The sequence below is a fragment of the Plecotus auritus genome (genome assembly GCF_963455305.1).
Source record: "Plecotus auritus genome assembly, chromosome: 9".
NCBI lineage: Eukaryota > Metazoa > Chordata > Mammalia > Chiroptera > Vespertilionidae > Plecotus > Plecotus auritus.
This window is the reverse complement of record NC_137783.1, coordinates 11,232,982-11,247,153: the sequence shown is the minus strand read 5'-3', so window position 1 is coordinate 11,247,153 and position 14,172 is coordinate 11,232,982. Positions and strand designations below refer to the sequence as shown.

General features: G+C 47.6%; 1 protein-coding gene across 1 annotated transcript in view; it reads left to right on the top strand.

Annotated features, from left to right (window-relative positions):
* The first annotated feature begins 6,912 nt into the window (after positions 1–6,912).
* Positions 6,913–14,172, top strand: part of TCF7L2 (transcription factor 7 like 2) — a 198,414-nt gene continuing 191,154 nt past the window's right edge. The window contains 3 exon segments of the mRNA XM_080643105.1: positions 6,913–7,589; positions 7,867–8,004; positions 8,006–8,266. Of these exon segments, the coding sequence (XP_080499231.1) occupies positions 7,401–7,589; positions 7,867–8,004; positions 8,006–8,266 (588 nt within the window). The 5' untranslated portion in view covers positions 6,913–7,400.

Here is a 14,172-nt window from a genome sequence, read left to right as displayed (position 1 = left end):
TACAAAATAATATTGCATGTAAACTGTAATTGAAACATAAAATAATAGAAAGATGCTTCTTGTACAGAGGGGGGTGTGAGTTTCCTTCAAAGAAGAAAAGGCTGAAAGACGTTCAAATGAGATCCTTCCCGAAGAAATACCCCATCTGGTTTTCAGATAGTCATCACCTTTGCTTTTGGGGGTTGGGGTGGGCAGCAAAGCCTGGAGGGGGTTAGGAGGGTCTCCCAGGTACATACACACCATCACTCACAAGGCCTCCAGCTCCTGGCCACTGGTAGGAAGGAGTAGGAAGAGTGGGTGGGGCCTCCACTGGTTCTTCAGGGCCCAGGCCTTGGGTTTCTCCAGGAGCTGAGCCCTTGGCTGGGTGGAGCAAGGAATGTGCATGCCCGTGCTATGAAAAGAGGGTCCTGAACCCCGGCCATAGAGAAGATGTGGGGGAATGAGGGGTTGAGTGCACACCTAAAGACCATGTGTCCACCAGAGGGGTTGTTGGGAAGGGGAGCTGTGCTGCTTATGGGGTTTTGGGTCATTATAATCCCTCACTCTCAGCATCCTGGAACCTTGAAGAAATAACGATTAATGCCTTCCCTCCAGCTCTAGGTATTTACAGTGTGCCCTCAGGCTACCAAGAAACGGAGTTTGCTCAAGATGACAGTCAACCGGAAGCCTCCCTCCTTGTTGCTGAGCCCTGTGCTGCAGGCTGCCGTCTATACTGCGATCCACAGTCACTCCGGACCCCAGAGCTCGTCATTTATCCTTCTTCCCCTTTCCCGTCCAAACGAATGTTGCATTAGGAAATATCACCTACCAACATCATTGGAGTTCACAGAAACAATTGGGACTTTTGCAAGGGGGAGGGGAGCCGATTCTAATCCAGTCTCCAGTGATTTGATCAACATAGAGTTAGTCCTTCCTCAAGGACAGACTGGAGCTCAAAGCTGCTGTGGATTTCTGCAGGGACCAAGCCTGAAATCATCACCCTCTGGAGCTGAGGTTCCTTGGATCCTTCACTTCCTCCATCCCATGATGCTTTTGGCCAGAAGCAGGTGTGTCAGCCCACGCCTAGATGAATTACAAGGGGGAACAATGCTATTGCCTTCTCCTGAAATTTCACCTGCTCTGACTCTTGAAAAGATGTAAACCACCTTGTGAGATTGCTCAATGCTGGCTGACATCGTCTCTGCTCTTTTTAAAAGAGTCCATGTTTTTGTAGAGGGGGCTTTGGTATCTGTGACATTTACGAAGAGAACAATGGGATCTGAGCGGGCAAGGATGATCCATAAGAAAGGATGGAGTCACTGGAGCTATTTTTTTTTTTTTAAAGGAAATAAAACCTCAGGCATTTTAATATGTTAAATACACACCCAATTGTTAATTCTAAAGACTTCTACAAATCAACCTAGATGAAACTTTTAAAAACTGCCTTTTTCCCCCTTCTCAGAAACATTTAGACCTCCCCTATGGCAATGCCTATTGGAAGTCTCTGTCCTGTATACCAGGGCAGCACAAATAATTCTGCATAAAGCAGCCAGTTCCTGTAGCCTGGCATTAGGATAAGTATATCTTAAGAAAGTTCTTATGCAGACTTGGCTTCAGGCAATAACACGTCATAGACGTATAACTGTAGCAAGCGAAATTTCTAGGGAGCAAATTAGGCTGAAAACATCTTCTAGAGGAGGCTAGAAAGGAATCGTACACCACCCCAAAATAAGGCAAGTTATGCAGTAAATGTTTCATTTATTGGCCTTCTTCCATTACTATTAGGGTTAAAAGACATCTTGTCAATAGGAAAGGTATATTTATGGAGGACTGATGTCTTTCGAAAGGCTGTCACAAATGCCTATAGCGGCAGTGATCAGCTTATGAAGGCAGGTGATGAAACCCTGTACAAATGCATACATCTCCCCATTAACCCTTGGGTCATCAGGCATTATTGTCACTTTATTACCAGGACCTGTCATTAGCTGAAGCAAGGTGATCAAGCCAAGCACTGCAGAGAAATGCCAGAACAGAACAGTGTTCCTCAGGGTTTCAAGAAGAGGGTGTATGCCTTTCCACATCCCTTGACAGAATCATAGGGGAAAACAAAAAGATGCCGAGGAAGCGGGCCCTTTCTACCTACCTCTTCTTCCTGCTAAAATTGAAAACTCTTAGGTGTCCAATTTTCAGTGTTCCCATGTTGGCTAAGGGAGCAGCTTTCCTCAAGGTCCAAATAAGGAGCCATCACCCACGCAGAACAAAAAGCAAACAGAAAAATCTCACAGTGGAATCAGGACTTTGGCTTCTAAACATTTCCCTATTTTATAGCTTCCTTATGTTTTCAGATTCTTTTTTTTTTTTTTTTTGACTTCCATCAGTCAGCACACTCCCTGCATAGATGAGTACAACAGAGTGGTAACAGATCATCCATCTTGGAGCCCGGATCTTTAAAGAAAAATCACACAGAACACACATATACACACACGCATACATGTGCGCATCACTGTCAAGGGTAATTTAGTAGAATCTTGTGGAGCAATTGGGGGAGCTGAATATGGTTGTCAGCATATATTCTCGGCTTCTGGTGAATATGAACAGACTATTCTCGCTTCTCCTGAATTCCAAACCCAAACTTCTAGTATGGTGTGTCTGTTTTGCGGGTGAGCCTCTTCCACAACTGGGGCGGGGGCTGAAACTGTGGAATCATGGCCTCTGAACGCTAAAAAGAACCTAAGAAAATATCTAGTCCATCCACCTCACTGTGAAGACGAAGGGGCCACAGGTAACACGGCCTATTTCTGCCGTCTCCTCCGGCACGTTTTCCAGAGGGCGCTTAACACTCTGCCGTCACTCCCCATGAGGAACCGATGCCAGGAAGGCCATTTATAGGGACTGGAGCATCCTTTCCACACTCCCAGTAGCGATGAACAAGGAAGTACGCCCTGGAAAGGTAACTCACTCACTTAATTTTATGCATATTACTTTTATGCATATTACTTTTATTTTTTAAATATATTTTTATTTATTTCAGAGAGGAATGGAGAGGGAGAGAGAGAAACATCAATGATGAGAGAGAATCATTGATAGGCTGCCTCCTGCACGCCCCCCACTGGGGATGAGGCCACAACCCGGGCATGCGCCCTTGACCAGAATTGAACCCGGGACCCCTCAGTCCCAGGCCGACGCTCTATCCACTGAGCCAAACCAGCTAGGGCTATATTACTTTTATTAATATCAACATATATTCACCAAGATTTAGTTGAGGGATGGCTGAAGGGAGCAGTGAAAAGAGAAGTGAAGAAGCTGCAGATGAGGAGCCAGAGAAGAAAGGGAGACTGAGGGACAGTCTACCTGGAGTTCAGGCCCTGGGCTGACTCCTGGAACAGCCTCCAAATGAGGAGGCCACAGCATCTCCCCCGATGTGTATACACCAAGATGGCAAAATCCCTTAATTCAAGTTCAAGTCAGAACTGGTCTAGTTTCCTCCCTGCTTTCAGAATCCCTGCTATAGACCAGGAGTCATCAATATCTAGAGAGAGAAGTTGGTTTAAACTAGGGAAGAAGTGTCCAAGTTGCCTCAGCCTGGACACACGGCAACTATTCTTTAAAAGTTTACACCAAATCTATAAATTACATGTCCATTTTGTGGGCCCAACTTGACCTTTTAATTAAAGAAAAATATTATGTGACCTTGCTTTCTGCCAATTGCAGTTCCATGCTCAACTCCTTCTCTTACCCCCATCCTGACATCACCCAAAGCCCTTTAGGAGACTCTCGGGTTACTGACCCTCTGAGAGCCTGCTGGTCTTCCCAAGCCTTTTTATGGCACAAGGCAAGGAAATTAAATGTGACACATGTGCCGAAACCGGTTTGGCTCAGTGGATAGAGCGTCGGCCTGCGGACTCAAGGGTCCCGGGTTCGATTCCGGTCAAGGGCATGTACCTTGGTTGCGGGCACATCCCCAGTGGAGGGTGTGCAGGAGGCAGCTGATCAATGTTTCTCTCTCATCGATGTTTCTGACTCTCTATCCCTCTCCCTTCCTCTCTGTAAAAAATATCAATAAAATATATTTAAACAAAAAATGTGACACATGTGCTATCATGAAATAACTTTTAATTGCTTGATTAAATCAGAGATTTAAAGAAAAAAAGATTCAAGGGTTTCCTTTGCATGAGAAATATAAGGATATGCCAAAATGTATGAGGCTACTGATCATCAGAAGAAAGCCATTATATTTACATATGATAAAAATGCAGGTCAGGACATTAAAAACAATAAGTACACTCTTTAACATTTCCCGTCAGTATATTTATGAGCTTTTATTATCCAGGTAGTCCTCTTTAAAGGATATAGAAGACCTCATTATCCCACTAAATTCAGATCGGGGTTAGATGAAAAAACAAAATACCACCACACAGGAGAAAGAAATTGCCATAAAATTGAGTTACTGTAAATGTGTCCCAATTAAAGTAAATAAGCCCTTAAACTGGGCCTTAGGAAAGTCCTGTACACAGACTTAGGCACACTCAGTATACAGGTGACAATTAGCAAAGTGTGAAAAGCTACCGGTCATTCGCTAGATGTATAAACCTACAGGCAACCAGGTGGAAAGACCTAAAAAAAGGAAACTGTTCAATCCATTTGTACATGGATTTAACAGTGCAGCATTTCATTCTTCATGTTTTTACTTGGTGTCTTGAAATAATCCCCTTTCTGTCTCCACTCTCCCTCTTAGAAACTGTGCCCGCCTTATTTATTTATGAAGTCTGAAGGTTAGTCCTACCTGCTGAGACTAATTAGTCCTGTGCTTTGTACCCTATTCAATCCTGCCTGATTAAATGTACACATTTGTTCTACTTCTCTTCAGGCTTCGTCTCACTCTACTTCTGATTTTCTGATTAATATTAAAGTTGCGAGTTACAGTGATTCTAGTTCTCCCCCCTCCCCCTCCCCTCCCCTCCCCCCATTTTTATTTTGCCTGCATCTCACTGTTAAGTGTGCAAATGTGGTTGTGATTTTTTTTCCATTGCAGGGGAATGCATGGGCCTTGTCAATCTTGCTATCATTATTTTTAGTAGTCTTCCTTCTGAGACCTTTAGCTTATAAAACAGTTTTGCTGAAATCCCAAACTCTCTAAATATTACATGGTAAATGTGCTTTTCTTTTGGAAATCTTAGGTGCTGATGGGCTGGCTGAAAAGCAGGTGAGATTTTTATTTTTATTTATTGGTTTCAGAGAGGAAGGGAGAGGAAGAGAGAGATAGAAACATCAATGATGAGAATCACTGATCGGCTGCCTCCTGCATGCCCTCCACTGGGGATCAAGCCTGTAACTTGGGCATATGCCCTTCCTTGGCCGGAATTGAACCTGGAACCCTTAAGTCCGCAGGCCGATGCTCTATCCACTGAGCCAAACCAGCCAGCGCGAGATTTTTATTTTTATTTTTTTAGGGATGGGTGGGATAATTTAATGCATCATGGACTCTAGACCAACACTATTTCTAACAATTTGCTAATTTCTACTGATTTCTTCTTCTTCTTCTCCCCCCCAACCCCCTGCCCCCGATTCTTTTTGTCCCCTTTTCATGTTGGAGTTTCCAGCCCACTTCTCATTGGATATTTGCAAGAAAATGAGTGTTCTTGCTCCATCACCCAGGAACACTGTTTTGGAAGCCTGGCTGTTCCCCCTTTAACGTAATTCTGTTCCCCATTTTGTAGCAAATCAATCTGCTTCCCAGGAGAGTGCCTAAAAGTCAACAAATACCTGCTTCAAACCCCAGGTTTTCCATCTCCTCCCTGAGGTCTTCTAGCATCAGCTTGGTTAGCAATTTCCTGCCAAAGCCATCTACATCTTGATTATTTGGGCAGTCTTTCCGGGATTTCATTTCAGACCCCCTTGGAGGAAGACTCCAGCACCTCTGATCCCAGGGCTTGGTGAACTTTCAGTTTTATTTTCCCTGGTGGTGTTAACGCCCAAACTTTTCACCTCCAAAGTCAGAAAGGACTTTGAATCCTAGCTCATTTCCTACCAACTCCGACGTCAGTTAAACACACACACACACACACACACACACACACAACCAACACTACATTAAAAAGAATCATGTATTTTTTCCTTAAAGATATTTTTAATGTCCCTAACAAACACTACAGTATTGGATTATTTTTTGGATAAAAAGTCATCTTGGCATATTTGTTCTAGTGAGACAACATTTAATGAACTGATTCACTGTTAATAAACAAAAAAGGGAGGGAAGACCTCGTGGGTTAATAGTTTCTTTCACTGCAATGACCAGGAACTCTGCCCAGCCCTCCACTTCCCCAAGCCCGCCGAAAGTGGAGGGTTGGATCTTTCTTTTTGGCCACTTCTGTTACATCCTGCCCCAGGGTGGCTGATTTCACTGCGAGATTAACCCCTGAGCACCCCTCACCCCCACCCATGCACCCCTTCCTTACAATACTCTCCTCCTTTCCCCTCTCTTGAAGACTTATTTCTAATATTTCTAAACTGCACTGTTTCTGGGCCTCTCCCCATCCCCGCCCCCCAAGTGGGCTTTCCTTCCGCCTTCCTGGGCTCAGATTCCTGACTTGGTCGCCACCCCCTTCCCCTCCTCTCCCACTCCGCATTGTCTTTTCGAAGCCACCCCCTACCCGGAGCGAGTCCCCGTCCCCTCGCCCAGACTCCCGGGGTCGCACACTCAGCGCAGGCCTCTTCCCCTGCACACGCACTCCTCCCTCCCCCTCTCCGCCCCCGCCCCTGCCCCTCTCCTCCTCCCTCTCCCGGCGCCCGAAAGGATCATTGTTGGCCGCCCCCGCCCCGCCCACCCCGGCTGTTTATTTATGCACACGTCACCGGGACGGCCCCGCCCCCCGGCATCTCATTAAGCGAGTGTGTTCCTCTCGCCCTGTCAATAATCTCCGCTCCCAGACTACTCCGTTCCTCCGGATTTCGATCCCCTTTTTCTATCTGTCAATCAGCGCCGCCTTTGAACTGAAAAGCTCTCAGTCTAACTTCAACTCACTCAAATTCGAGCGGCACGAGCTCCTCCTGTATCTTCGGCTTCCCCCCCTTTGCGCTTTATATCTGACTTCTTGTTGTTGTTGGTGTGTTTTTTTTTACCCCCCTTTTTTATTTATTATTTTTTTGCACATTGATCGGATCCTTGGGAACGAGAGAAAAAAGAAACCCAAACTCACGCGTGCAGAAGATCTCCCCCCCCTTCCCCTCCCCTCCTCCCTCTTTCCCCTCCCCAGGAGAAAAAGACCCCAAAGCTGAAAAAAAAGTTCACCTTGGACTCGTCTTTTTCTTGCAATATTTTTTTGGAGGGGGGACAAAACTTTTTGGGGGTATTTTTTTTTTTTTTTTTTGCTTTTCTTCCTCCTTCATTTTTCTTCCAAAATTGCTGCTGGTGGGTGAAAAAAATGCCGCAGCTGAACGGCGGTGGAGGAGATGACCTAGGCGCCAACGACGAACTGATTTCCTTCAAAGACGAGGGCGAGCAGGAGGAGAAGAGCTCGGAAAACTCCTCGGCAGAGAGGGATTTAGCTGATGTCAAGTCGTCTCTAGTCAATGAATCAGAAACGAATCAAAACAGCTCTTCCGATTCCGAGGTAGGAAAAGCCCCTCGGGCTGGTGGGGTTTTTAATTTATTTCCTGGGTTTGGCAAATGTTGCTTCAAGGGGAGAAATCGGGGCTGGGGGCGGCGGCGGGGCGCCGCGGGGCCGGGCGGGCGGCGTGTGCGTGCCGTGCCACCATTGCGAAAACTTGTAACCCTGTTTTTCTCTCCCCCCCGAACCCCCCACCCCGCTGGTTCTTTCTCTCCCCCCTTCTCCCCCCTTCTGCGTGGCGTTTGCCCCTCGCCCTCCCCACCTCCATCCCTCCGGGAAGGCGGAAAGACGGCCTCCGCCTCGCTCCGAAAGTTTCCGAGATAAATCCCGGGAAAGTTTGGAAGAAGGTGAGTACGCCCCGCGCGCCCCGCAGCCGCCCAGAGCTGCCCCCCGGGCCCGCCGCCCCGCGCGCCCGGGCCCGCGCCCCGCTCGGCCCGGCTTTGCGCCGGCCCGGCCGGGGCGCCCGGCCACTGGGGCCGCTCTCTAAAAAGTTTCTCCCCGCTCTCTCCCGCTCCGTGCGGCCGCCGCCGTCCCCTCGCCGCCCCGCCATGTTAGCGGCCAAGAGGCAAGATGGAGGGCTCTTTAAGGGGCCACCGTATCCCGGCTACCCCTTCATCATGATCCCCGACCTGACGAGCCCCTACCTCCCCAACGGATCGCTCTCGCCCACCGCCCGAACCGTAAGTGCCTCCGCGCCCGGCCCCCGCCCGCAGCCCGCCTGCCCGCCCGCCCGGCCGGCCCCGCATGCGGCCTCTACCCTGCCCCCTCCTTCCCCTCCCCTCCCCCCTCCCCGCCTCCTCCCCTCCCCGCCTCCCCTCCCCCGCCCGTGGCCCAGGCCGCCCGAAACTCTCCAAACTTTTCTGCCTTTTGTGGACTGGATTTGTTTGCACTTCGCCATGTTCTTGCTTTCAGTTTGCTGCCTCGTGATGTTGGGGAGACCTTTCTGTCCAAGCAGGGCTTTGTTGGGGAGGAAAAATCAGAAGTTTCTTTTGCGCTCTGATTGCCCCCTCCCCCTTCGGTGGTGTTTGTTTCTTCACCCTGGGAAGATGACTGTGTGGCTCTTTCTTCTCTCTCTCTCTCTCTCTCTCTCTCTCTCTCTCTCTCTCTCTCTCTTTCTCTCTCTCTCTCTCTCTCTCTCTCTCTACTTCCCTCTTCTGTGGCGTCTTGGGCTTTCCCCAGGTTAACCCCTTGGCTGCCGCTGCCGGGGACTCAGGGACTGGGCTGCGCCCGACGCGCGGGGTAGAGAGTGGATTGTCCTCCAGGTGTTGGACCTGAAAACGAGCGAGCGCGCGCGCGCGGAGCCCGAGGCCGTGGAGAAGCGCCTGGGCTTTCTCTTTCGGCCGGTTATTTATTTAGCTTTCTAGTGTTGATCGCCGGCTCTTAGCCCTCCTCCCCCTTTGCCCTGGAAGGTCATGCTTGCCAGACTGGTCCCACTGCAAACTTGGGGCCTCTGGGCTTGCTCTCGTTTGGCCACCCCGCAGGGCCGCGAGCGCCCTGGGCGCCTTGGCGGGCTCGGCTTCCCGGCGCTCTGGCCGCGGGCTCCCCCGGCCTGCGCGGGGTGGGGAGGCCCCTGTGGCCGGGGTTCTGGGTTTGTGGTCAGCCGGGATGGCCTCCTCCGAGCGGACTTGATGTATTTCTAGGGAATTTTGGTGCCTTGGAGCTTAGAGCGGGGTCTGCGCTTGCCAGCTCAGTGAGCCCTAGGGAAGGGGAGGCAGACACCAGGGTATGCGGGCCCAAGGTGCAAAGGGGAAGCCAAGGGCGCCTCTCCTTCAAGGGAGTGGACTGCTGATCGTGGGCCTCCCAACTTTGGAGGCCCTAGAGCGGCTCGGGGTGCTAGGCTCCTGGCCGCTTCCCGTAGGCTGTGTTGCCCACCGCTGACATTTGTTAATAAGGTTCACCCCCTTCCCGGACTGGCCTATGCCCCCTGCCCTTGCCCTGAACTCCCTCCCCCCAACCGCTAAAAAGCCTGGATTGAAAAATCTCTAGCCGCAGTCTGTAGCCATTTGTGCCGGGTTTTCCGGAATTGTCATTTGCACCTTCTCTGGTTTGGTCCCCCCCCGCCCCCACCACCCCTTATTTACACACACACACACACACACACTACTTTTGTTTTTTCTTCTTCGGTAACTGGGGATAGCTATTTGAAATAATGCACCCACTGTTTAACAGGCATGGATTCGATGCTAATGACCCTAGGGCTTGCTGGACGGGAGTCGATCAGATCTACAAGTGTTTTTAAGCATTAAAATATTAACTATCAGGTTTGACTTGTTTCTTGGGCCCTGGCAAAAATGGTGAGGGCATGCTAGACCGGTCATTTTTTTTATGGCTAGGAAAGAGAAATAATTATTCCCCCTCCCCTGCGCTCAGGCTTCTGCATGCTTGGGAAGCTGGGAGAGCGGCTCAGCCGACCTCTTCCTGCAGGGCCAGCGCTTTCAGGCTGCAGGGACCCGGCTGTGGGGGGAAGCACAGCCCGGCTTCGTTGTATTTTTCTTGGGAGCTCGAGGGCAAGAGCTTTCTGCTCAGAATCGGATGGTTTGTGTACTCACTAACCCGACCAAGCAACATTCCAAAGTAACCATGAGAATGTCTTCCTCTCCTCCCCTCCCCCTACCATGGTATTATTTTAAAATCCACTTGGCCATCGGAAAGGCCATCTGAATATTGAGCTGGGATGGCGGTCTTGCTGGCTTTCTTGACTCTTTGCAAACTCCCAGCCTGTGACGGCTGGCAATGTCGCCATACTATCTCCAAAAACTTGAGCAGTGGTGTTGTGCTGTAATTAGGAAACAGGAAAATTGTTGGAGGCAAAGAAATGATTTCCTGGTGCGAAAGGGAAGGCTCCGAACCATTGGTCCCCTTTGTGGGCATTATAGGAATAGACGGAGTCTAGTTCTTTTAATTGTGGACCTAGCGGGTGGCCTTGTGCTGTGACATCAGATGGAGTCTGAGAAGACATTTCTGAACTCAGTAGGCAGTTTTCAGTATTTGCATGTCAAACACCCAACTGACATCTTTGTGTGCACTGCCCCTTCCGCCTTCCTATCTGTTACCTGGGTTAGATTTTGCGCTCCAAAATTAAAGTTATTTATTTAGGCCGGTTAGCAGAGCAATGGAAATGAGGACGAGAGGCTGTTGTGTGTCACTCCTGACGTCTTCCATCAGAGAGGCCAGCTTGCAATTCCAGATTTGATACAGCTGCCGGAGGAATCTATAGGCAAGACAGCCGTCTTTTCATGCCTATCTGAAATGCTTAGTGCTTCGTAGAGGGTGTTTGGGAGGGCAAGGTGTAAAGACAAATTAGCTGTATGCTTAATTCATATCCGACCCTCCTTGTAGGTGGTGTTTTTGCTACATTTTCTGTTGCCTATCAGGTACCTGTAAACCAGCTGCATCCTTTAAAAAGCCAACTCTTTCCATCCCTGATTTCTGCTTTTCTATTTAAGAATGTAAAGAATTAAGGAGTATCATTGAATCAACTTACGATGAATACCACATTATCTCAAGAATAATGCTTTAATTGCTGAGTACGCCATAAAGCTTGATAGTAATAATTTTATTTTAAAGCGACAAAGATTTCTGCATAACATTAATTTAGTCTTTGATACAGTAATGGGAACGGCTTTTTAAGAGACAGATTTGAAGACAAAAACACAGTAAGGAGAGAGGTCTAGTAAAGTAGATGGGAAGTGATAGAACTGCAAATATTAGAATTGTGGTAACATTTGTATGTTAAAGATAAGACTACTGTTACCATATTAAAGTTGATAGGAAAAAAGTAGTGTTGCATTTCTTTTTCCCTCCTGCCAAGCCAGAAGTGGGAATATGGTGTGGTCGAAATTCTAGTTAGGTTTGAAATTGCTTTTTGATAGACTTCTTGCATCTTTTATCCGAAGTTATTTGCTTTTCAACTGAGCTGTTTGCTACTAGTTTGCACAAATAAATAAGCAGCATCTTGAATTCATTTTTGAACTTGGAATCGGGCATTTAAAGGAAGCCAAGAGGGGCCTATTCACTGGGGTTGTATGTAGCCCGGCAACTTCTCTGTCTGCCTTGTGAAAAATGGGTGTTTGCTCCTCATCCAAACAACATAATCCTTTCTAATACAAAAGAGCTGGACTTGGGAGTGTGAAGGGTTAATGGTGGTCCTTCCCTGTTGTCCTCCCACCCCCCACCTGCATCCCCTTTTGTTTTGACAACACTTTTCAAAGTGTGACATTCCAAGCCCCTACATAACAATGTAATATTACTGTAATTACACAGGTCATTACATTTTAAATAGAGAACAATAAAATGCTTATCACCCTGAAAAAGAACAGGTGGTCTGGCCCTTCTTTGGTATGTATACTAATTGTTTTCCATCTCCTCCCGAAATATTTATGGGGAACATGTTTAGATTTCTATCTGACTGCCACAGTATTAATTCTGTGCTAATCTTTATAGGTTGGGGTTTAATGTCTGCAGTATGGATTATGGGTTCAACACTCACCCAGTAAGTCATATTTTAATGATTATAAATTTAATATGCCAGCGCTTTGCCGTTTGTTGAATTTAAAGCTTTCTGAAACCCCAGAAACAAACTATTAAGCAGCCGGGAGCCTAAAGTGCTTCTTTGGAAGAAGTGTTTTTGGAAACTTTTGACGGCTAAAGGGAAGTAGCTTTCACTGATGCCCCCTATCTGATTAGGGAAAGATTTAGAGGCAGACAATCCCCGTTCTTGCCCAGGAGTTTTGCACGTTGATTTGAATTTTACTGATAGGGATTTAACTTGGAGTCCCCGCTGGAAGCTGGTCAGTTTTCTGTTTCTTAGCAAGCTGTGAAAAAGTTCCAGGAAGGTGTCCGCGTGTTGGCAGGTCCAGAAGGCTGTTCTGTGAGCAGTGCAAAAAATACTTGCTTTAGAAAACTCGCATTTTAATAGTTGCACCAGAGGCTGTGCCTTTAAAGGTGACAGTCCACCTCTTTCCAAGTTTTGCATGCCCCTCTCGCATTTGTGAGGTGCCTGGAGTTCTGGGCTGGGAAATCCTGGTGCCACTTCCCTCACATAAGCACACGGGGCCAACCAGGAGGCACCTAAGAAGATTTCACATTTTGTCAGATGCTTCACCAGAGGGGCCCCCGAATCGCATTAAAAATGCACTGGAGAGAAAGGACAGCTGCAAATTTTTGTGCGGACGCGTGTTTCTGGACCGTGACTAAAACTCCCGGGGACCTTTCCCCCAGCTGTCTGGAAGTTATGTGGAAGTTGGTTTATTGGCAGTTAAGTATGAGACAACCTGGATTTAGCAAAGGCTCTCTCTTGCACAGGAAGTAGATGACATTATATTGGGGGAAGGGATGAGACTGCAGGCCAGGAGTGATTTACTTTTTTTTTTTTTTTAAAAACCATAGACTTGCCAAATAAATAAGCACTTTCCAAGGAAGTAGGTTGTAAGCTTTTTAGTCTTGGTAAGTGGAATTAGATAATATCTTTAACCGCATTTATAACTGTTTAGAGGTGACACAGTACAGAAGTTTTGAAAAGGCGGGGGGAGGGTCAATCAGATTCTGGAGGCTTTTATTTTCCCAGGGGGATGTGCTGGGGTGGGGGGGTCCGAGTTTCTTCTGGGAGTGAGTATTGGCAACCGTGTAAGTAAATCTTCAGCTCTGACTTATAATTGAGCACATTTGTGAAGGAAATGGTTAATTTTACAACCAAAGGCAAACTTGCACCTCGACAGGTCTGCTGAAAGAAATGTGCCCCAGTCCTTTGCTGGCAAGCGCCACCGGGTCATAAATCCACAGGCTTTATTTACAGCCCATAACACTTATGAATGTTAAGATATTTGACGCCACGTTGGCCTTATAATATTCAAGGTCCGCAGACATTGGCAGTAGCTCAAATTTCTCTCACTAATTATAAGCAATGAGATGGGGGGGGGTGGCGAGGGAAAGCCCATCGCAAATGCTGCCCTCCCCCCTCCTGTGACCCCCACCCCTGCAATCTGAGCTGACTGAGGCCGACACCCCCTCCTTTGGCAGCTGACTTGTAGTTTTCCTCTAGGCTATTGTTATACACATTTATAAAGCGCACTTTCAGGCATGGACATTCAGTGGGGGGCTCTGCACAAATGCCTTTTTCAAAAGCAAAGTTGCTCTAGGTGTTTGCATCTTTTTCCTTCTGGTTCCTCCCTTTTTCTTTTCTTTCTTTCTTTTTTTTTTTTTTTTAAAGTCTGTGTTGCCGATATAGTGCATATTTCCCAGAATACTTACAGAAACCGGATAGGGGAGACTGCTCTGTAATTTATATGATGTTCCACTGAGCTGGAAGGGAAAATACACACATTGCATAGGGCACTGGTTAACCCGAGGGTTTGGAAAAAAAAGAGGGAGAGGAGAGTCAATTTAAGGACATTAATAGAAGAGAAGAAACAATCCAGGTTTATGTTGGGGATGGGAAGGAAAGCCTCGCATTTGGGAAAGGTACACAGAAATGTCGCCCAGAGAGGCAGAATAAATGCTGGACTAAGATTAGAAAAGTAAAAGAAGATGGGGCACAGCTTTGGGCTTGGGGAATGAATGGCTTGGAGGAAACGGGATTGGAAGTTTC